General features: G+C 39.5%; 1 protein-coding gene and 1 long non-coding RNA gene across 8 annotated transcripts in view; one reads left to right on the top strand and one right to left on the bottom strand.

Annotated features, from left to right (window-relative positions):
- The window catches only part of lmo1 (LIM domain only 1), a 57,236-nt gene extending 42,687 nt beyond the window's left edge, over positions 1–14,549 (top strand). For 3 of the 6 annotated variants that reach the window (XM_058782774.1, XM_058782770.1, XM_058782769.1), the window contains exons 2-4: positions 4,153–4,366; positions 10,906–11,031; positions 13,970–14,549. In XM_058782774.1, coding sequence (XP_058638757.1) covers positions 4,161–4,366; positions 10,906–11,031; positions 13,970–14,075 — 438 coding nt within the window. In that variant the 5' untranslated portion in view covers positions 4,153–4,160 and the 3' untranslated portion in view covers positions 14,076–14,549. Of the gene's footprint in view, positions 1–734; positions 795–849; positions 1,156–4,152; positions 4,367–10,905; positions 11,032–13,969 lie in introns of those variants that run through there. The other 3 variants (XM_058782772.1, XM_058782771.1, XM_058782773.1) reach the window with 2 other exon arrangements.
- The window catches only part of LOC131544499 (uncharacterized), an 87,054-nt gene that overhangs the window by 42,305 nt on the left and 19,741 nt on the right, over positions 1–25,008 (bottom strand). The window lies entirely within an intron of this gene.

Genomic DNA, 25,008 nt, shown 5'->3' on the forward strand with positions numbered 1-25,008 from the left:
AGGCCTCACACTGAGGTGTCCAGCTAATTGATAGATCTAAAAACAGTGACCCTGTATACAGTAAACTCAGCATCATCATTGGCTTCCGCTGTGTGCTTACTAGAAGATGGAACAGAGGAAAAAGAATCAGACTACAAAGACAAACAAATCCTTTTTTCTCACATTTTCCCCCCAAAGATATGATAATTGTGCTGTAATGCTTTAAAACGATTCCTTGACTTTTTTCCCCTTGCTCTAAACCTTAAATACATCAAAAGGGTACCACATTGATTTGATTTTTTTGATATCCACAAAAATGAAACTTGAAATGAAGGCCTACATAGAAACCGGATCCTATCTTTATAATGGAAAGTACATGGTCTGACAGTTTCAAATGCAAAAACGCATCCGTACATATTCGACTGAGATAAGGTCTTTAAAGGGTGGATGGGCGGAAAAGAGGCGGATGACAGGGTGCACACCAATTACTAATAGCGAATGATTTTCTTCCCTCCCTTTTATTTGTTTGGGCGAAATGTTTGACAAGGCAAACGCTGCCTCTTGAAGGGAAAAAAAAACCGCATCTACTGTTCGGATATGAATCAAGTGGCAGATAGCAGGATATGCTTTTTTGTGACATGGAATGACACAGGAAGGTCAGCAGCACTTGTATCTGTTAAATGGATTGGATTAAGTGGGAGATGCCTCCTCAGTTTGCGTCTCCGTTTATAATGTTCCCCTTTTTTGTTCTGCAGGGCAGAAATGGGGGAAGGGTCTACTATCGAGATTCCAGGCTGTGCAAAGAATGATGACAGGTGCACTCTTCTGTATAAACCCCAAAATACCAGTTTGCTGATGTCAGAGTCAACATTATGCACTTTTATTCAGTCATTTACTCTGTCGTTTCAGGTTTAAAATGTGCTGAGACTATATAGGGCTTCTAAAAGCATATCTCAGCTGGCTCTTTTTTGGAAAACAACAAGAGGTTTCTCCGAGATGGCAGAAACAAGATGATTAGCTCAGACAGAATACAGCGCTCCTCACATCAGCTAACTCATCCTGGAGGTTGCTCTAGCCTGGTGAGACAGGAAGCGCTAGCCGCCTTAAATCTGGGTTAGGAAACCTGTCACAGCGCGATGGTGTCATTCAGTTACCCACAAACCTGAATTCATCCAGGTAATTACAGAACGGGACTGCTCAAAGGTTTCTTGTTTATGAGCCTGGAGTGGTTTACAACAGAATGGGTTAAGCTCTCCACGGTTAACTTTTTCTTCAGCCAACGTGCACGTTGTTAAAAGGTGGGAGGAAAGTGTGGAGGGGGTGGTGGCCTAAACCAATTATGTGTGGTTCTCCTGAGGTGGGGGAAACGACCTTTGTGTATAATTAGTTCTCTTATTTAAAGCAAAGATTTTGAATAGAATAACTAATTAGCTGTCATAAAAGGCAAATTAAAGATTTTTGTGCCATCCCTTGGGGAACTGAAGGAGCCTGATTCCCAAGCTCGTTTCCGTCTCGTACGCACACTCACGTACAAACACAGACACACTTTTTCCTCGCAGACGAGCGCTCTCTCTCCTCATTAAGACTGTTTCTAGTTCTGTAGAAGGCTGACAGGAGAGCACTGTTGGCATACCTGCAGAGTGCACCTCTAACAAGCCATGAAATGCAGGTAGAAAACGACCGCCCTCAGCTAGTGTGGCTTCAATTTAAAGGCTTTTTACCTTCATTTATACTGAACATTGGTATTTATAGCGAGTTTTGTGATCCTAATGCGGCGGCTTCAAGGGGCCCGTATTGGGGCTGGAGGGGGGACGGGGGGGAAGCTGGAGGGGGAAGCACACCGTTAATTGATAGCTCCCATCAGTGGCGCTAGACCAATTAGCTTCCCTCTTTTTCCAGTTCTGATAAAGAAATAAGATGGTTGAATACCACCAGAGCTCTTATTCACATCCAAGTCATAAATTTAACTAACAAGCCCTCGCTCTCCTGCCCTCTCTCTCTTTCAGTCTTTCTTGAGTGCTCTCACATTTTTACCTCATTTTATAACCGAGGAAATGCTAATTATATTATATTCATAGCACCGCTGATGTGTGGACGGTCCAGAATCACTGAACAAATCTGAATCCAATAAATGAACGTGCATCACAGAGGGAAAGCGTGAGAACGAGCGCATACCAGGGCTGTGCACCATTCAGAATTGAATTGAGAATGCCTTTTAAATTCCAATTCAGTTGCTAAATTTGAATCAAGGGTAGTAAACAGGATGCTGAATTGCAATTCAAATTGTAATGTAAGGAAGTAGAGTTTAAATGAATTCTTATAACTGTAAAGTAAAAGTATAAAGTAAAATGTCAATTTAAATGTTTGAAAGTTTTAATTCAGAATTTTTTCGAACCCTAGCGTGTACTAAACCTCTCTCGGAACTACAGTGCAAGGTTAGTCCAGTTAGAGGAGGATACACACACAAAAAAAAAACATTAATATGCTGATAGTTGCATGCGGGGTACCGGATAATGGAGTTCATGCCCACTGGCGTACATTTGTTGATCATGTACAGTAGAGCCATTACCGGACATTAAAGCCGGAGCTGAACAAGAGCTGCTGCCTGTGACCTCTGCCATCAGGATACTCTTAACGGATATCTCGTCTCATACACAAATGCACTAACAATCAGCTAAGCATAAGCATTACATAAACATGACGATACCAGGAAAATATGAATTTAAAGGTATAGTCTACCACAACGAAAATCAGTTCTGTCTTTTTCTGTTCTTCTAAACCTGCATGACTTTCTTTTTCTGCCTATACAATGAAAGTCAGTATTTATTTATTTATCTTTTACAGTGCAGAAGAAACAAAATCATACAGGCTTGGAATGACATGAAAGCCAAGCCAGTAAATGATGATAGATTTATAATTTTGTGCTGACTATCACATTTAATTCCTCTCAAATACCTAAAATCAGTACCTTGTTTTGAATAACGCCAATTCTTTGGATCTCTACAGAGAATGTTTTTACACTTTTTCCATACTGTACAACTGTAAAAAGGCTAATGCTTAAATAAAAAGCCCTCTGTCCAGATGGGTCTGTCTCCATCCAGGACTGGGGGCTTTTAATGGTTTGAACGTCCGGGGCCCGATACGCTGCCGATTGGTGGGTGTGGGGGTGTCAAAGGGGGCATCACACAAGGCTTTCTGAGAGAAATGTGTTTTGAAAGCAGAGAGCAAAAGAGAGGTATAGAGAGAGGGAGAGTGCCGGTTTAGCTGCGCGTTCTATTAGACGGATCAATAGCTCAGTGTGGGAGAGAGTGTCTTAAGAGCTGTTGTCCTGCGCTTTCAGCTGTGGCAGACCTGTTAGTGCTGGCAGAGGGGTGCCGAGTGCCAGTGTTACCAGCTATGGCCCGGGGGCGGCTTTTAGTCCACACACAAATGTCAGACCGCAGATAGACTATTAGTGTTTAGTGCAGTTATTAAATGGACTTTATTTGTCCTTTAGGAGGCTAAAAGGCATGCTTAAAGGGGGGAGGCTACATGACAACGCAGCGATTTAGCCGGTTTGGTTACTCTTCTCTGGTCGCGATGCAGGGAGCGCAAGTGTAAAAGGAGATCAGGCTTTAGTGTGTGTGTGTGTGTGTGTGTGTGTGTGTGTGTGTGTATGCGCGTGTTTGGAAGGCACTTAGGCCATACCGTATCTCACTGGCAGCTGAGAGCAGCCTTCTTGCGGTCAACAGTGTTCTAAAAGGTTAATGTTGATCTATACCAAACAAAGCCCACGGGAGGCTTTTAGCATGGCCAACAGTTCTCATACTGATGAAATAGGGCCATGGCTAATCTTCCAAACAACATAAATACCTCTGTCAGCTATCTAAATAGAGATGGTCCTGGGGCATCCCAACATAGAGATGCATTCAAGCCCCCATTAAACGGGTGTGTGTCACTCGCCAAAAATAACATCTGTTCTTTTGAGCGGGGGCAGCAACGGATGAATGGAGTCCAAAGTGACCCGCACGACTATCTGTGCGGAATAGCGTCTGTGGCTAATGCATATGAAACAGCGGCCCGAGCTTCGGCGGTGTCGCCACCCTTATCAAAGAGCGCGGAACATGAAAAGTCACCGGTTTAGCCAGGCAGTAAATCACAACGCTCTCCGTGTTTGTCTCCCTATCGCTACAGGTGTGCCGATGCTCTCCGTCCAGCCCAAAGGAAAACAGAAGGGATGCGCCGGCTGCAACCGTAAGATTAAAGACCGCTACCTGCTCAAGGCCCTGGACAAATACTGGCATGAAGACTGCCTGAAATGTGCCTGCTGCGACTGCCGCCTGGGGGAGGTGGGCTCCACCCTCTACACCAAAGCCAATCTCATCCTCTGTCGCAGGGACTACCTGAGGTAAGAACACGCTGCAGTCAAAGTGCTGCCAAAGCAGAAAGGGCTTGTTACACCTCAGGCTGCATGACATTCAGAAAAGTACACCCTCATCTAACAGCCGATGATTGCCACCCTGCCTGTCTCATTCCTGGCCCTGTCCTCTCTCTCTCCTGTTGCGTTTATCTGCTAACTTGTGGGGTTAGAAGATAATTTTTTTTTTAACTTGTAAATGATGTTTTCTTTGAGGCTGTTACAGAAGATTAAGTGCTTGTTCTTTCCTCATCGCAGTGTACCGACCCAGACTCTGTGCGTTCCAATTAAGTCCCAGTTGTGCAAGTGAGCAAACAGCTTGGAGTGGCATCTTGTAGCGATTGTTTATGTTTAGCCGGGTAAGGTTTTGCATGTTTACATGAATGTGACGTGTCGCCCATTTTCTAAGTTGAGCGATAAACCGCTGCGTATGAGAGCGTCTATGGGCTTTCAGCTCACCCCAGGCAGCTGAGTGGCAGAACTGCAGGTCTAAGGATCTGTTTTGCCTCCTATCTCTGAGCCATCTGCTTGCTAAATTAAACATGATTATTTCCTGGGCGTTAAATCCCAGTCCCTGGGGTCTCCCAACCAGATCCAGTCATTTATCCCCAAGCTGCTCTCCCCAAAGAGCCCCCACTGGTAGGGCCCTTCACAGTAAGACATGCAGTTCAGCACTGTCGTCATTAACTGTGTTAAAGGGACAGTTCACCCAAGAGTAAAAAGTCCTGTCATCATTACTCACCCTCATGTAGTTCCCAAACAGGTTTGACTGACTTTCTTTTGTGGAACACAAATTGCAATTTGAAGGTCAAAACAGCATTTGACCACAATGACTTTCACTGTATGGACAATATGAAAGTCATACAGGTTTGGAATTATGAATGTTTGTTAATATGTGCATCATGAAAATAAAATGGTTTCAGTTAAGAGATATGAAAAACAACAACCCTAGATAAACAATTCACTAACAATATTTTTTTAAACAAAATCTAGAAGGAATAATGTTGAGCATCGTGAGCTGAAGCTGAACAGAGAATGCGCTTTGTTTTAAGTTAATTAACTTGCCCAAAACACATCATATACATATGAGATTAATCAGATATGCACAAAATGGCACAAATATACAAATGATCTTCAACTAACTTAGAAACTCTGGCTAGCACGTAACTCATAAATATTCTAAAGAGTACTGTAGGAAATATAATGTTATTTCAGGAACTCAGATTTTCACAAATTACAGTTTGAAATAAATTCATATACTGGAAATAAAATAAAATGTTTTTGTCATGTAATGAACATGACAAGATAAAATATTGCCTAAATTTAACTGATATTTTTGTCGCAAGACAAAAACTATTAATAAAAAAAAAATGTAAAAATAACACTGGTTATTACTCAATTTGCACATCCAATCAACCTCAGAAGGTCCCTAATAGGTACACCGAGGCATGTGTGATAATGATCAAATTAATGGGGGAAAAAAATCTAAATAAGCCCCAAATGCTTGGCAATTACATTTTTTGTTTGCTAGAGAATGAAAGCAGAGAAAGGCGGAGGGAGAAACCAAACAAAAAAACGAGCTTCCTGTTGCCGCTGTACTGGCTCTGATGTCCTAATGAAATCTAGCCCACTCATCTGCTCTTCAGCCTGTGACAAATGTGTGCTACTTAATGCCTGGAGATGCTGGATATGAATTCTATTAAGGAACAAATTATCAAGTATCCCTCTCCATGCAGACAGAGCGAGGAAGCATCAGTGCGTTCGCTTTAAACGCGAGTGATTGAGACTCCACGCAGGGTGTCCCACCTAAACTTCACCTCCAGCGCACCACTGGAGAATCAGCCCGCTCGCCTTCAGTAATGAAGCTGAAATCTCACCCAGAATTAGCCTCCCATACAGGGAGGCACTTCATTAAAGACAGGCGGGTGGATCAAACGCATTTCTTTTATTTTCAGCTGGGTTTTTGGAGCCCTGCCATGCGCACATTAATTATGAGCTGCGCTCCTTCTGCGTTTTGTCCTTCAGGAGTACCGTAGAGCCATAATGAACCCCACCCCATGAAAACACACATAGCTCCACCACTACATAAACTAGCTTGAATTATTACAGTTGACCATTTCCTTAATAGATAAGTTTAGCAGGATTTATAAGCTCCATTCAGGCCATACACTTTCATTACTGCACACAAAAAAGGATGAATCTGTTTTGCTGGGGGTCAAGAATCCTTTGACCTCATGACCAGAGAGTGAGAGTGCCTCTGTTTTTGCATTCACCCCTGACCTGAAATTGTTTTTATATCTGAACCATGGCATTATATTACGGGGGGACACATCAGTCATTTACTAATCAAAGAAGGGTGCTTTTAATTGAAATATAAAGTAGATTACACCTCCTCCTAATGATGGCACATCCATTACTAGCCAGCATGTGAGTATGATTAAAGGGCAGAGATAAGTCTCAGCAATCATTCGGTGCATTTTGATGTTAAAATAGTCTGAGCAAGCACAGCTATCCCTATGAGGAAAAAAGACATCAATCATATAATTTAAGTGGAAACACAATCCCAATGTCAGCCGTATCTCACTTTGAAAATTAACTACTATGCCTGAACACACAATACAGTGACCCCTGTCCAAAAAAGTCTGATATATTTGTGTATTCAGTGTGTTTATTTGTATTCTATACATATTAGATGTTTAATAATAAAGTAAAATGATGATTATTATTATTATTATTATATAAAACAGATAAATGGAAAAAATAGATGCATAGTAAATAACAGTAATAATCATTGTTATTATTACATTCTATAGCCTACATATTCAATTTGTAATAATATAAGTATAATATAGGAGGGGGGAGGAGGAGGAAAGATCTTCTTTGTGGTCACTTTTGAACACCACTGTATTTAGAACTTTGCAAATTCACACGTACAGGATTGAACCAAAGTCCCTTTGAATGCAAGTAAAGGACTAGAACAGCTGAAGTCTAATCACAGAGAGACATTAAAGGGAAGGAAGCTGATGCAGGCTTCAGAGGAGTTATGAAGAAACACCAGAAGAGAAACACCTGTCTACACAGAGCCACAGGGAATCATAGAGAACAATGAGCAAAGGCTTTCAGCTTTAATACTAAAGTTTAGTTAAACACAAACAAGATTATGAAGGGAAAAGCTCTGTTCTCTTTTCCTTTATTGTCTTGTAAATTTTTTTCCCTCCTGTTCGGTGGAATCAGCGCGCAGGGGACTTTGAGATTTTTAGTTTGCCGAGGCTATGATAACATTAAAGGAATACTACATTGAGTTGAGAGCTCATTAATCTTATCACAGTATCTGTTATTGAATAGACTGCTTTGTTTTCAAGAAAACAATTAAAAAGTTAAGCTTGTAATGACAACTTGTATAGCAAAAACGATGCACAATAGACGTTTTAGGCCTGGACGTTCTTGAGCACATTTTGCTTGGAATAACACATTAAATGGTCTTGCTGATAAAATGGTTGGTTTCACTTTATCTTGAATTATATTGCCTGAAAATCCAAGCCATTGTATTTCAAAGTTTGCTGGTGACCTTCCAAATGAGTTTCTGTAACCTCCTAATCCACTTAAATTAACCACCAGTAAAGTCTCCATTTTGAGCCGGGCCATCATAGTGCCGCAAAAACCTACAATTAAACCACCACAGATTTCTTTGCAGAAGCCCGGTTATCTGTCACTCTGAGTGTGTGTGTGTGTGTGTATGAGGAGTCCCTTCTCTTTTAAGAAGACTCCTCTGCTCTTAAACCATCAAGAGGTCCCTGAATTTTCACAAGTCAGTAACAACCCTCTCAAACTGCCATCCCTGTGCTTTCTGTGACCTGATTTAGAAAAGAAGGGAAAATGGGTCTTGTGATGTGATCTGTAACACCCTCTACTGTGCAACATGATGGACGTGAGCCATAAGAAATTGTTCGGGATCCCCAGGGACTCCGACCACCTTTTCAGAAGCGAGCCAGGATAACACAACATTGAACTCCTAACTCCAGTTGCTTGCTCCAGCATTAAGGCATGACATTTGAAATGTGTTCAACCACAATCTGTGCGCGATTCCCTTTTAGAGAACATGCTCCTTCAGACAGACACCTTAATCCTTCCTTCTGCCTCTGACCATGTATGTGTGTCTGCGAACGTTAGGATTATGTGGCCCGCCATCTGAGAACTTTCCAAGATCGAAGAATGACTGGTAGATGCATCTCAGCCAACTACTGTAAACTGGCATTCTTGCTGTTAATGGTTGTCCTGTCAAATGCTGTGGCAAATGATTTGGCATCATCTCTTTAATATGCTGCCAAAGGCCCTTGTGAAAAAAATAAAAAAATTCTTGGACGGATCTATCTTTGTTAAAATGGTGATTTTACTAAGCATGAAATACCAATAGATAGGGCTGTGTAAAAATAGAGATTTTCTAATTAATCAAATCATTTTAATGATTCATCTTCAGCACCACAGCAAAATAATTTCTTGTTCACAGTTCTTTTCAATCACTGTAGTTCAATTCATGACTCTGAGTCTGTTCTTTTTAGTGAATCAAAACCATGCAGCACAACAACCAATCTAGCCTGGTTTCTGAAACAAATGACTCCTATTAGCCAGTTCTTTTACTGAATAAAAAGCATGCAGCATAATTAGTGTAGTCTGACTCACAAACAAATTACTCTTTTGAGCCAGTTCTTTTACTGATTACAAAAAAATAAAATACAGCATGATTAGTGTAGTCTGATTCATGAACAAATGAAGCTTATGAGTCAGTTCTTTTTTATTGAATCAAAAGCATACAGCTTGACTCTTATAAGCTGGTTCTTTAAATGAACCGTTCAAAAAGGCAAGTTAGCGGTTTGAATCACTTTGTTTGTATAATGCTCTGAATAATTTACAACATTAGCCAAGTGAGAATTTCTGCTGTATGCATGACTAAAATATACCAAAATGAAAATTCAAGAGCTTGTGAATCAAAACTGAAGAAATGTGCATTAATACCCAGCCTTACCAATAAAAAAATGTTTATATAATTTATTTATATATTTATATAATGATACACTATAAATACCGACGACATACTGGACAGCTGAGCAGTTTTTGTAAATACACTTACTATGATAACTAATCCAATTCTATGTGCGATGTGTAACGGACACTAATTTAAAGTTTACCTGCAAAATGTAAAGTATAAATTGTATGTACAATTATGAGTTAGTTTCTCACAGATTCTGCGCTAACCTTGGAACAAAGCTGCACTTGAACCATTATTTTAATAAGCTGAACTCTTTTGTGAGGCAACACCTCGCTGGGGTTGCACGGCCTCCTCAGAGTGTCAGAGTTCCACATAAACACATTTTACTGGAGCAGTAACCCGATCTAACAATGGCTCTTTTTAACACCTCGCCTATCTGATATAACAACATGCCCTCTCCCACCATAAGACTCCTCTCCGCTCGGGTCTGTTGCTCTAATTAACAGCAGGGTCTGCTGGATAGATGCTAGCGGTGACGCAGGGCGAGCAGTCGAGAGAGACTAATATGGACTCGCCGCAACTTTGTTCAGTTTCCCTCTCTCTCCAACCGAGTCCTCAACTTTAGAGGGGTGTTTAGCATAGCGCCGCATCCTGATCCTGCCTTTATTTTTCCTTTTCCTCCCCCTGTTCTTCTCCATTTGCTCTTCCTGTGTGCATAGCATCCCTGTTCTGCCAAACGTATATATCTATATCTCCGACTCTCCAAATTAAACATTGGAGCAAGGGCTTTGAAAATGAAAATGTAAATCCGACGGCGGATGTAGTGAAGGAAAGCGATCTGCCTCGATGCCTTGTTCTGTTTGTGACCTTGGTGGTTTGCGTCCCATCTAATAAGCTTAAACAAACAGCGCAGAAATGCGAGTTGTGTGTCCCTTTCCGTGCTCCAGCGAGCATCTACTTACCTCTCCAAGGTTACATACCTCACAACACTCCCTCTACATCTCGCTCTGCTTTTAGCAGGTCACAGAGAAATAAGGAGAATGAGAGGAGAGGTACGGAGGATAGAGGCAGTATCCTTGCAAGGGGAATCTTTTGAACTTTTGACTACATTATAGTATTTAGCCTCTTGTGTAAAATCCAGCTGGCTTTGGTCTGAGCAAAGTCTCATTAGCTACTCTGGATTTAAAAGAGAGAGGGAAAAAGAAAAAAAAAAACTTTGAGCAGTTCAATTGCTCGCCTCAGACCTGTTTTCATTGCTTTTGCAGTGTGCTAGGCAAAAACTCTTTGAAGAAGGGGATTAGAACCATGTGATCATTTTAATTAGATCATTAGCTAAGAATTAACATCTAGGTTTGTACCCTCATTAACAAAAAATACCTAATGTGTGCCAAGCTGGATTCACGTATCGCATTAGATGTCCAATGTGTTTTTTTTCCCTCCCACTTCTTCGGTTGTTTTCTTTCCTTTTTTCGGTTTGTGTGATTTCATAAAGGCTAAGAAAGGTATAAGTGAGTAAATCTGCTTTTTGTGTTTTCTCTCACAGGCTCTTTGGTACAACGGGGAACTGTGCAGCCTGCAGTAAACTGATCCCAGCCTTTGAAATGGTGATGAGGGCCAGAGATAATGTTTACCATTTGGACTGTTTTGCCTGTCAGCTTTGTAACCAGAGGTAAGGAGAGAAAGAGATCACAACAAGCCTGCAAGATTGTCTTTCTTTCTATATAGAAATGCAGAAGAACCTATTAGCACACACACAAATTGGTCAATGAATTCTAGCATTGTGACTTTACACACTCCAGTTGGCCCATAGCCTTTTCTCCTAGGGATGCACAGAAACAAAAATTCTTGGCCGAAGCTGAAACAAAATGAAACACTGTGCCGAAGACCGTAGGCCTAATACCGAACACGTTTTTTTCCCCCATGTTTTTTGCTAATTTGTTTCACCATTGCATAAATTAAATAGCAAAAATGTGCTTTTTTACTGTTTTGCTTTTGAAAGAAAAAATCAATTACAAAACAACAATTTAAAAATATTTATCACTGAGCATTTCTTAACATTCTAGCAGACATTATACCAACAAAGCACAATTTAACTTGAAATTAATAAGTTAGTAAAATAACAATATTTTTGGCCATTTTTGAGACCCCCTTCTTGAATCAGGCATGTGATTGGCTAAAGACTAAAAGAAAGAAAACTGAACACTTTGAGCAGCAAATCAGCATATCAGAATGATTTCTGAAAGGTCCTGTGACACTGAAGACTGGAGTAATGCTGCTGAAAATTCAGCTTTGATAACAGGAACAAATTACATTTTACTATATATTCACATACAAAACAGTTACTTAAAATTGCAATACAATATTACTGTGTTTGTATTTTACTGTACAAATAAATGCAACCCTGCTGAGCAGAAGAGACGTTATTTAAAACTTTAGAGAATATTACAGATCCGCTTTGGACTTTGAACCCTGGCTAGCAAGCAGATAGCACATGAATGCATCCACACTGCCGACATGTTTGCTGCATTATAAACAGTGCACGCCTCTCACTCTACACTTATTGCCATTTGATCATGTCACCAAAAATGTCTTTGTTCGATACCATTTATTCGGTCTTTTCACTTATTCCCGAACACCCGAAAGAGCTTTTTTTTTTGCTATTTTTGTCCGAATAATTTCAGTTGCCAAACATTCAGTGCATCCCTACATACTACTTTGCGTTTTCATCTCAAACCTACAAGTTTTGTCCTGGTTTGTATTTGTGACGAGAAGTGGGATTATAAGCTTGAGTTCAGTGAAATTAACCAGCGCTTCAGTGGCGATACCGTTGGCAGACCAATACCAAGCCTGATCAAAATGTGAATGCCTTATTGAACACAGTCAGCCAGAAAGCTCCTACTCAATACACAACCAAGCCAAGCACGTCACCGCCATGTGTCTCTTCGAGGGAATTAAGCGGCCGGACGAATGAACTTTTCAAGGATCATCCTTACAAACATTCCTGGGGAGCAAAGGAGTGTGACAGTGTCTTAAATGCTCTAGTGTGTGACCCACTTCTAAAAAAGACTTGTCATTCTCGAAAGCTCCCGCATGCACACGCTAAACACACTGAATACTACAGAAAAGCTCAAATTCCAATTTAGAATTGATGCCACAAAAAAAAAAAAGTTTTCAAAACTGACTACGGCCTCCTCTAAAGAATCTAAATGCTGCAATCAAACAAAATAAAGCATCTGGTTGGAAACAGGAATAAATAGTCAAGTGGCATATTTGGTGAGCACCAGGTGTGTAATAAAGTTTGGTGAGTGAAACCTCTCTGCTGACGGATGGCACACAAGCCTGGTTCTCCTGTGCTCCACTCTATTCCTTTGCCAACACAGCACATTGGCGTGGCAATGATTGATAAGAGAAAACATCATTGGCAATGCTTTCATCATGGACGCACTATTGTCCATACGACATTCATGGCTTTCATATGCAAACTTGTCAATGTAAAAATGCAGTGCACACATGGAATGTTTTTCTCTTTAATTGGCATGAAATTTCATGGGAAGTTTTTAGAGGCTAACAATTTATACTTTGGCAAGGAGCCCCAACATAGGGGAAAAAAAGCTCAGTGGTGGGGTTTCCTTGGAAACTGGTGCAGAGTTTTTTTTTTTTGTTTTTTTTGTTTTGCCAATGAAAAGAAATGGTGGCATGCTTTCATTAGGTGCCAATCCTGTCCTGCTTTGAAAACTGCTGTTGGTTTTGAAAACATTTAGTTAAAGCTGTACCTTATTGCCACATCACAAGAGACTTTGAGATCGTCATAGAAACAGTAGCATTCCTGATGCCTGTGATGACGAAGACTGTACACTGCATGTTCATTTACACTGATGCGATGATATTTCCTAAACCAAAAAATTGGAATTGATTTATGTGCATTTAATTATATATATTCCAAAAACTCATTATTATTATGTATTTTTATGTCTCTTGACATTGTAAAAATATATTACACTTTCATAATGTTAAAGTGTATATCAGGGCTGTAACCAGGGCTTCAAACCATCCTGCACTGAATTGAAAATACCTTGTAAATTTCAATTGTGAATTTCCGTATTTTAAAGCATTAAAAAAAAACATTTAAAATATAAAAAAGCATATTTAAAATAAAACACCTTAAATTATTATTATTATAAAATTTGAATGACAAGTCAGTAAATTCCTCTTCCTGCAATTTAGCTTTTTTGATGTTCGGCCAATTCATAATCAATTCAAACAATTCTTCAATTCTGAATTTATCCATTCTGAATTCTGAAACTGTCCATACCGTTTCAGTGCAAAGGTTTGTTCAAGCCTTACAAAATACAAATATTCACCAAAACTATAGAATCTGATGCCAAGTTGTCGATATTTCCTGAAATACCTGAATGATAATTTGTTATACAGATTATAAATGAAAAGACAACCTAGTCACAGAATAATACAGAATTTTAAAAAAACAACTCAAAGTACAATAATGCAGACTTTGTGTGAAGGAGTTTGTTTTAAAAGCTGTTGCTGCCTCTTGGTGTGAATAGGCCAAATAAATATGTATGTTAATTTTTGTTTTTGTTTTTCTGCAGGTTTTGTGTGGGCGACAAGTTTTTCCTAAAAAACAACATGATTCTGTGTCAGATGGACTATGAGGAAGGGCAGCTCAACGGGAGCTTTGAGACACAAGTTCAATAGCCAATCAAACGACGGCAGCGGCAGCTCTCGGTCCACACACACAAACACACGCTTCTGTGCGATGGATGTTCTGCTGCACTCAGAGAGAAGAGCATCGGTCTGCTTGCCTGCAATACTTTTTACAGTAAAAGCCCTATTGGTCCCTGAGGACTCTATTGTAAATGTACTACTTTTTGGCCCTTCCTGTCCCCAACACTGAGCAGTTACACGTTTTGATGTACAGTTGTGCCTGCTTAGCTGAGCACTGTATTGCCTGTATGGTTTTTGTGATGTTTTTCTGTTTTGGTCTCTAACACTCTCTCTATTTCTCTCTCTCTCTCACACACTTGCTCTATTTCTCTTTCTCTTGTTCTTCTAATGCTTCTCTGAGGGTATGTACAGTCTGTTTTCTGTATATATAAACTGGAACATTTATTTTATGAAACTGTAATGCAATTTTATTACCAGTGTGAATTAAAAAGATTCTTAAATGTTCATAGTTGAGTTTGTTTTCTGATCCCAAAGCCAAAGTTTGAAGAGGCTGGCCCATGTATCAACAAATGTAATTATTGAACTCTCTTAAAATGGCTAAAGCTTCAAAAACATTTATCAGACAACTACAAAGAAATAATAAATGATGACAATTTTATATACAGAATGACATAATGAAACAGCATATTTTAATTGCTGATGGACTAAGACAAGTTGTTTTCAGATGAATTAAATACGGTCTTATTTCGAATAAAGCAAATGAATTCAAAAACTCCAAGTTGTTGTTGTTGTCATAATAACATTGAGTACCACAACAGATCTGTGAGGTCTGCTCATGCTGAGTATCTGATTCTGAGTTTTGTCTTCAACAGTTTTCCTGTTTATTCAAACACTGACTTAATGAATTCTTATCCTTACTTTTGATGATTCAAGTCTTCAGTTCATGTCTAACACGCTACAACTCCATCAAAATATCACAAGGCCACAGAATGAACTGTTGTCTGGAGAAAAATAACTGCATGGTATTTGTACGAAAAACATACAGAGCAATTTGTCGTGCCACCTTGGGGTTTTCAGTCTTTTTGTGGCACAGGCATTGTGAGAGTTAAACTGCTCTCTCAAAAGCACTGCATTTCCGAATGGCTTTCATGAACAAAAGAAGTGCAATTAAAGGATTGCGACTGAGGTGACACAATCTTCTGTCCCATTACTTTTGATTTTCATCTGTTGGTGGTAATTCTTGTTTCTATGAGCTCTGAACCACAGGAGAGCTGCTTCACGGAGGATCTGCCATTTAAAGCAATTAGTTTCATTCATTGTGGGTAAGAAATGGGAAGGGTATCAGTTGGGGTCTTACAGCATATTGAAATTTCATTTACAGATGTCCAATACTTAAAGCAGACTCTCCGGTATAGTTTTGCTAAATGGAGCCTTTCATTCTATTCATACGGAAAACTTCTCCTCGTTTCCCAGAGTGCTTTGAAAACTTCAGACTTAAAAGAACACTAGGTAATTAAAAAAGAACAAACATGAACTTAGAAAAAAAATGTCATAACGGCTGTCTAATACCTCAAGACTTTATTATATAAATTCTCATTTATTTCTTGCTGTTACATATACATATTAGTGGTGCCACAGATCACAAAACTCACGGTTCGGTTCATACTACGGATTTGAGACGTGGATTGGATAATTTTTCAGACCAGTGCAAAAAAAAAATTTTTATATATATATATAAAAATAAAAATATTTGATATAAAAGTGAGCTTTTAAGTACTTCTATACCCCAGCAGAAACTACTAGCTTAACTATTAAATTCAGTAATATAACAAGAACAATTGTACAAATTACAAGCATAGATGAACAGCCTTCAACACAATATTATAGGCTATATAAAGACAGTAACAATAGTATTCAGGTGCAGAAATGTAATAATTAAGTGTAAAACAACATAATTCTTACTGCATAAGTTAAATACAGATTAATCTTTGTTAAAGCTGTGGTGTTGTTTGATTAGCAGACAAGACAGAAGTAGGTATTTCTAGGCTGCTGTCTCTTTAAGACTAAATGCACGGACCAAATACTGACACATTCGGTTCCTTTCTCAGCTGTATGTTAACTTAAGACATGGATATAACCTACTGTGTTTACCAGAATACTTTCCAAAACGGGTATTTTCATATAACTTTGTGTGTATGTATCCATACGTCGTCTGAAATGCGGTTTCTGAATCGCGCCGCGCTCTCTCTCTGCGAGCTTCGGGTGTGTGCGGCTGCGGCTGAGGCTGAGCGCAGAAAACGGCACGCGAGTCCCGATTCGACTTCATCTCAATGGTCTGAAATTGCTTGAATGTGTAATTTGGCAAGACAAAACAAGTGCAGATGATAACTTTCAGTGTATACTGGTTGAACTTGACGGATCATCTACGATCCGTTGCACCCCTAATACATGCATATATGTATATATATGTATAAATTATAAACGCAACACTTGTTTTTGCCCCCATTTTTCATGAGCTGAACTCAAAGATCTAAGACTTTTTCTATGTACACAAAAGGCCTATTTCTCTCAAATATTGTTCACAAATCTGTCTAAATCTGTGTTAGTGAGCACTTCTCCTTTGCTGAGATCACAGGTGTGGCATATCAAGATACAGATTAGGCAGCATGATTATTGCACAGCTGTGCCTTAGGCTGGCCACAATAAAAGGCCACTCTAAAATGTGTTTTACTGTATTGGGGGGGGGGGGGAATCCGAAAACCAGTCAGTATCTGGTGTGACCACCATTTGCCTCACGCAGTGCAACACATCTCCTTCGCATAGAGTTGATTAGGTTGTTGATTGTGGCCTGTGGAATGTTGGTCCACTCCTCTTCAATGGCTGTGCGAAGTTGCTGGATATTGGCAGGAACTGGAACACACTGTCATATACAGTGGGTACGGAAAGTATTCAGACCCCCTTAAATTTTTCACTCTTTGTTATATTGTTTATATTGTTTTCACTCTTTGTTTTTTCCTCAATGTACACACAGCACCCCATTTTGACAGAAAAACACAGAATTGTTGACATTTTTGCAGATTTATTAAAAAAAGAAAAACTTAAATATCACATGGTCCTAAGTATTCAGACCCTTTGCTCAGCATTTAGTAGAAGTACCCTTTTGATCTAATACAGCCATGAGTCTTTTTGGGAAAGATGCAACAAGTTTTTCACACCTGGATTTGGGGATCGTCTGCCATTCCTCCTTGCAGATCCTCTCCAGTTCTGTCAGGTTGGATGGTAAACGTTGGTGGACAGCCATTTTTAGGTCTCTACAGAGATGCTCAATTGGGTTTAAGTCAGGGCTCTGGCTGGGCCATTCAAGAACAGTCATGGAGTTGTTGTGAAGCCACTCCTTCGTTATTTTAGCTGTGTGCTTAGGGTCATTGTCTTGTTGGAAGGTAAAGCTTCGGCCCAGTCTGAGGTCCTGAGCACTCTGGAGAAGGTTTTCGTCCAGGATATCCCTGTACTTGGCATCATTCCCTCGATTGCATCCAGTCGTCCTGTCCCTGCAGCTGAAAAACACCCCCACAGCATGATGCTGCCACCACCATGCTTCACTGTTGGGACTGTACTGAACAGGTGATGAGCAGTGCCTGGTTTTCTCCACACATACCGCTTAGAATTAAGGCCAAAAAGTTCTATCTTGGTCTCATCAGACCAGAGAATCTTATTTCTCACCATCTTGGAGTCTTTCAGGTGTTTTTTAGCAAACTCCATGCGGGCTTTCATGTGTCTTGCACTGAGGAGAGGCTTCCGTCGGGCCACTCTGCCATAAAGCCCCGACTGGTGGAGGGCTGCAGAGATGGTTGACTTTCTACAACTTTCTCCCATCTCCCGACTGCATCTCTGGAGCTCAGCCACAGTGATCTTTGGGTTCTTCTTTACCTCTCTCACCAAGGCTCTTCTCCCCCGATAGCTCAGTTTGGCCGGACGAACAGCTCTAGAAAGGGTTCTGGTCGTCCCAAACATCTTCCATTTAAGGATTATGGAGGCCACTGTGCTCTTAGGAATCTTAAGTGCAGCAGAATTTTTTTTGTAACCTTGGCCAGATCTGTGCCTTGCCACAATTCTGTCTCTGAGCTCTTCAGGCAGTTCCTTTGACCTCATGATTCTCATTTGCTCTGACATGCACTGTGAGCTGTAAGGTCTTATATAGACAGGTGTGTGGCTTTCCTAATCAAGTCCAATCAGTATAATCAAACACAGCTGGACTCAAATGAAGGTGTAGAACCATCTCAAGGATGATCAGAAGAAATGGACAGCACCTGAGTTAAATATATGAGTGTCACAGCAAAGGGTCTGAATACTTAGGACCATGTGATATTTCAGTTTTTCTTTTTTAATAAATCTGCAAAAATGTCAACAATTCTGTGTTTTTCTGTCAATACGGGGTGCTGTGTGTACATTAATGAGGAAAAAAATGAACTTAAATGATTTTAGAAAATGGCTGCAATATAACAAAGAGTGAAAAATTTAAGGGGGTCTGAATACTTTCCGTACCCACTGTACACCGATCCAGAGCATCCCAAACATGCTCAATGGGTGACATGTCCGGTGAGTATGCTGGCCATGCAAGAACTGGGATGTTTTCGGCTTCCAGGAATTGTGTACAGATCCTTGCAACATGGGGTCGTGTATTATCATGCTGCAACATGAGGTGATGGTCGTGGATGAATGGCACAACAATGGGCCTCAGGATCTCGTCACGGTATCTCTGTGCATTCAAAATGCCATCAATAAAATGCACCTGTGTTCTTTGTCCATAACATACGCCTCCCCATACCATAACCCCACCGCCACCATGGGCCACTCGATCCACAACGCTGACATCAGCAAACCGCTCACCCACACGACGCCATACACGCTGTCTGCCATCTGCCCTGTACAGTGAAAACCGGGATTCATCCGTGAAGAGCACACCTCTCCAAAGTGCCAGACGCCATCGAATGTGAGCATTTGCCCACTCAAGTCGGTTATGACGACGAACTGCAGTCAGGTCGAGACAAGGGATGTGCGCTACGACTAATTTGACTGTCGTTTAAACAGAAGTTTTGTATCTGACTAGTCGATTAGTTTAAAAGCTAGAAACCCCCCAAAAAATGGCAAACGGAAAAAAAAAACGGTGTGTGTCTATGTAACAGCCTACACTTGAAATACTTAATCTTTGCATCACAATGTCAAGTCCCTCAATGAAATCTGCTAAAAATAGGTCACGATTATGCTTGCCTTGCGTTATCATCACTTAATTTTAGGCGTTCGTTAAACAGAAAAAAAGGAAGAGCATATACTCAACATAAACCAGTGCATGGTTTATTTATTCAGATCGGCTGGAGCAATGCAGAAATGGAAAATCAATTCTTCATTTTAATATAACGTTAGCCAACATATTAAAACACAAGTCAAAAACAATAGAAAGTTTATCAAGGAATAGCATTAAAACAGCTTTTAAAAATGTGTTGGCTATATTGTCTAAAAACAAAACAATGCTCGGTTTACTTACTCAGACCATGCGCATTTGTTCAGTGAATTTAGCATGTTAACGTGGTCTGGCGAAAGACGGGACTAGAGGTGATTCTGCTCTCGAAAAAAAAAAAACGCGCTCGGCAGGAACTGAAGTGACAGGCATGCAGAGAGATAACTACAAGCAAGCAAACAGTTTTGAAAAGAGCCTGGAAAACCATCACCTCCACCGAAGTGGGTCTTAGAGGAATAGACAGCACGGATGGGATCGCGGACCGCAGCGGCGGGTTGTAGTGTATGACATGATTGACATTTGTTGGCTTTGGCTAGTCTTCAAGCTAACGCATATGTGCCTGTATTGAATATGATTACGCATTGCTCCAGTAGAGTTATTGTAAGCCAATTTGACATTACACAGTTTACACAAAACTTCTCAGTTTCCTTCTAATTCAAATAATCCCACACCTTGCTGGTTCTTCGCGTGGTCATTTTGAGCTCCCCGCAACTGACATGAAGAAAAGGCATAAGTAGAGGTAAAAATGTAGTTTCCGCCCAGATACGCTTTTAAAAATATTTATATTTTGATATTTATTCTTTTTCAAAAGTTTTATTTTAACTTGTTATTTAAAATGTTTTAAATGTAACGTTAAAATTATGGTAATTTGAATGATAAAATCATCATGGTTTTTTTCTCTCTCGTGTAATCTACTATTGTTTTCAGTGTCGACTAGCAGGAGCTGCACCGTTTAGTCGACTAGACCCGCACATTCCTAGTCGAGACCCCGATGAGGACGACGAGCATGCAGATGAGCTTCCCTGAGGCGGTTTCTGACAGTTTGTGCAGAAATTCTTTGGTTATGCAAACCAATTGTCGCAGCAGCTGTCCGGGTGGCTGGTCTCAGATGATCTTGGAGGTGAAGATGCTGGATGTGGAGGTCCTGGGCTGGTGTGGTTACACGTGGTCTGCGGTTGTGAGGTCGGTTGGATGTACTGCCAAATTCTCTGAAACGCCTTTGGAGACGGCTTATGGTAGAGAAATGAACATTCAATTCACGGGCAACAGCTCTGGTGGACATTCCTGCAGTCAGCATGCTCAAAACTTGCGACATCTGTGGCATTGTGCTGTGTGATAAAACTGCACATTTTAGAGTGGCCTTTTGTTCAGTGTATATATAGGCTACACACACACACATATATTAGCGCTGTCAAACGATTAGTCGTATCCAAAATAAAAGTTTTTGTTTACATAATCAGGCATGTGATTGGCTAGAGACAAAAAAGAAGGAAAATCTGGCCACGCCTCCCAACACTTATTATTAAAAATATAAATTTAGCACAAATATATTGATATATCTTATATTGTAATACATACTGTTGTCCTGTAAAAATAAAAAGCAGCATTTAATAATCATAATACAATATATTATAATAAAGTACTATAATATATTATAGTAAAGTATATAGAATTGTTATTATTATTAAAGTACCTGCCAAACGTTTGGAAACTTTACAATTATTAATGATTTTGAAATAAATATCTTCTGCTCATCAAGGCTGAATTTATTGAATTTATCGAAATAAAGTTTTAAAAAAGCAATATTGTAAAATATTATCACAATTTTAATATATTATAAAATGTAATGGTATTTAACATTGATAATAATCAGAAATGTTTCTTGAGCAGCAAATCAGCATATTATAATTATTTCTGAAGGATTGTGTGACACTGAAACTAAACGTTTCTAATGACAAATGTTACGTTCCCAAATGCAAATTAAAGTGTCTCAGACGCAGGGCAGTGCAGCTTGCACTAATGCCGAGTTCGCACTGCACGATTTTCAAACTTCGCTGTTGTTTTCACACTGCGTGACTATCTGGGGTAGCATTCAGTCGCTGCTGTGTTCACATTGCACGATGGATCGGCGACAGGGGCTTTCACATTGCACGATTTCACAATAGGAAGAATCGCCGACAACTGTCTGATCCGCAAACTACGTTTCACAACAAAACACACGTGAGAAGTGATACGGAAATAACGCGAGAACCTGCGTGCTTCAGCCCGTTGTTCTCAAGCTAGACTGGAAGTATTAAAAAAATATAGCCCGCAAATGGTCTGTGTGCTGATTTCCAGCTACAAAAACAAAAACAGATTATGCAGGAGGGAGATGCAGGGAACAGGGATTGTGTTCTGCAAAGAGTGGTAAATAATAATTTTGCAGTAACTGTTATGCTGATGTTGCGGCTGGTCAAGCGTTTGTGCTCGTTTCTGTATGATATAATTGTACATATTAAAATACCGATATGGTCTATAACTCCTCACCGAACTTCCCCTTGCCCTGTATCTTCGTCTCTCATTGGCTGAAGGTCATCACCGATGTAGTTTTCAGTCAGAAATCATTGCACACAGCAGGATTGTGAATCGCCGACAGCTCCAGATATTTAGCATGCCAAATATTTCATGGGCGTCGGCGACATTTCTACGATTCCCTCAGATCGCGTCTTTGATAATTCACTCGCGTGAACGAGCTCTGATTTGCCTCCGATTTCGGGCTAAAATCATGCAGTGTGAACTCGGCATACGTGAATCGAAACTAAAAACAGTACTGTAACAGCAGACATGTAGCGTGTCAGACAACAGCCTATTATATAATTACATCACAACCGTTGTGAATTTTATGACAGTACTAGCAATCTCAAATTCTCACCGCCATTAATAAAAAGTCACCAGGTCGAGTCACACGTTTCAGCGCTGAATCTACTCCCGTCACGTTTGGAGCTTTGAATCATTTGAACGCTTTTAACTGTCCTGCAGATGGCGCCGCGAGCTCGTGCAGCGCTCTCAGGACCATTCCGTCCGTTATGTTTTAAAAAACAATCGGTATAACATATAAAGACACACACATACAGCATATAGTTTGAAAATATTTACGTTTTTACATGTATACATTTATATTCATAAATATATCATGAATATCATGAATATATTGTATTCATAAATAAATTACATCATATATAAATATATTTCATAAATAAAGGTAACATTTTTCTTAAATGTATACATGCACGTGTGTGTACTTATATATACATAAATATACACAGTACACACATCTTATGTAAACAAAAACATTATTTTGAATGAGATTACTTGTTTGACAGCACTAATGTATGCATGTATATGTATATATATATATATATATATATATATATATATATATATATATATATATATATATATATATATATATATATATATATATATATATAAGTGGGGATTTCTTTAAGACTGCAAGGAAGCTCGGCTTCCCCTATAATGTCAAAAAATAATGGTCAAATATGTAGTATTGTGTTAACATTTTATTGACTAAAAATGCGTTCGAACACGTTCATCTCGAAGACGAGTTCGTTCAGAATCAGCTACATATAGCAGATCGGCCTCGATTTCCTTCTCATACATCCCCGTAGCTTCAGTGTATTTCTCTGTTGAAGCCGAGCGTCCATTGACTTCAATGGGGCTGCTTTGAACAGTTTTTTTCAGTGCTTCGAAACTAGACGGTCATTGGATAAATGCTGCGATTATGTCCCGCCCACAGACGCTCAGCGTCTCTGGGGGTGAATGGAGTGGGCGTGCCTGGACTACGGGCTTCTGCGTGATGATTGGACGGTCTGTATCTCCTTTTGATTGACAGCGATTTTGTACTATAAAAAGTCGCTGACGCTGAAGCTATTGGAGCTCAGTCCCATCGCGGCTTTGCACTTGGTTCTTATCAATCATTATACATTTTTTAATTCATTTATAATGTTATGTTTTAATAAACATGCTGCTAACTCGGAAATTTCAAGATATGAGAGCAAAAAATACTCCTGACACTTAAGCAATACGACACGAGCAAGAGTGCTGTTTTTGTTTCGTTTGTGTTCGATCCAAATCCACGTTGATTTGGGCGAATCACTGAGTCACTGAACCATTCATAAAAAACAGTCATTTGATTCGCTCCTGAAGGATTCAACCGTTTTGAAAGAATCATTTGAATGACTCAGTGATTCAATCACGAACTTCTGCCACCTGCTGGCCGTTTTTAAGTTTCCCGTCTAAAAGTAGGCATATTACATTATTTTCTATATTCAGAATTTAGTATTTAAAACATTAATCTCATAACATTATTTATGTAATTATAAATGCAGTCTAAATGAATAAATGCCACATCTAAATGTCACTTCATGCAGCTTCTGTGCAGTGCTAAGATGAGTTTTGTTTAGATCATTTCATGGATAACAATAGCCAGTCATTCATTCACATTAAGTATTCACAGAAAAATATTGTCTGTTTTCACTTACATCTATTTATTTATTAAATTTTGATTCATTTTGTAGAATTGAATTATAAATTAAGCTGGTATAGTATCGTAAGACATTTTTATGGTATCGTGACAACCCTATTATACACCACATTCCTTGTTTCAGTTTAACCTAATTCCCACATTTCCTCCGTCGAGTTTAATATCTTTAGTTTTAGATTGTTTGTTCATTCATACAGTAGGCTAGGCTAGCGTCACTGGAGAAGACGCCTAGTTGGTATGACAGGGTCACAGAGCATTTTCTTGAAAAGGAATGTAAGGCAGAATTTACGTATAAATAAATGTACAATTTTTATGATGTAGGCCGAAAATGAGCTTCCCCTCTTTGAAAGACCAGCAGCCGCATATATATATGTGTGTGTGTGTGTGTGTGTGTGTGTGTGTGCGCGTTTTTGTGAAAAGTCAGGACATAGATTTGTATAATGACAAAGGTATGACATAGGTATTAAAAGGTGAAGGTGACATCTCAGGACATTGACCCATTTCCCCACTTTTCAAAACGCTTATAAATCACTCAGAATTAGGTTTTTTTGGGGAAAGTTGAAATGCACAGTCTACTGTAAGGGGTAGGTTTAGGTGTAGGGCAATAGCACATACAGTAAGTACACTATAAAAACCATTACGCCTATGGGATGTCCCCACTTTTCACAAAACGAACATGTGTGTGTGTGTGTGTGTGTGTGTGTGTGTGTGTGTGTGTGTGTGTGTGTGTGTGTGTGTGTATGTATATATATATATATATATATATATATATACACACACACATACATATACATACATACATATATATATAATAAATAAATATGTTGAAAAATATTTGTCAGTGTGGCAAAGTCCAAACTGCCTATAAAGATTATTTCACACAACACTAGCATAACACACACAAAAGTAAATAAATAAATAAATAAATATACAAACCCACACAAACATAAAACTAAACGAAAAGAGCCCAATTTCTGTAATCAGCGTAACAGTGCTCATTTTCACAGGTGCACACAAAAACCGAGCAAATGTGAAAATAACAGGCCATCAAGTCAAGCAATAAAGGCACCCAAACAATTGCCAAATCACCATAAACTTTTAATGTTTCTCCCCACCTGCATCAG

Source organism: Onychostoma macrolepis, chromosome 07, assembly GCF_012432095.1.
Source record: "Onychostoma macrolepis isolate SWU-2019 chromosome 07, ASM1243209v1, whole genome shotgun sequence".
In the NCBI taxonomy this organism is placed as follows: Eukaryota; Metazoa; Chordata; class Actinopteri; order Cypriniformes; family Cyprinidae; genus Onychostoma; species Onychostoma macrolepis.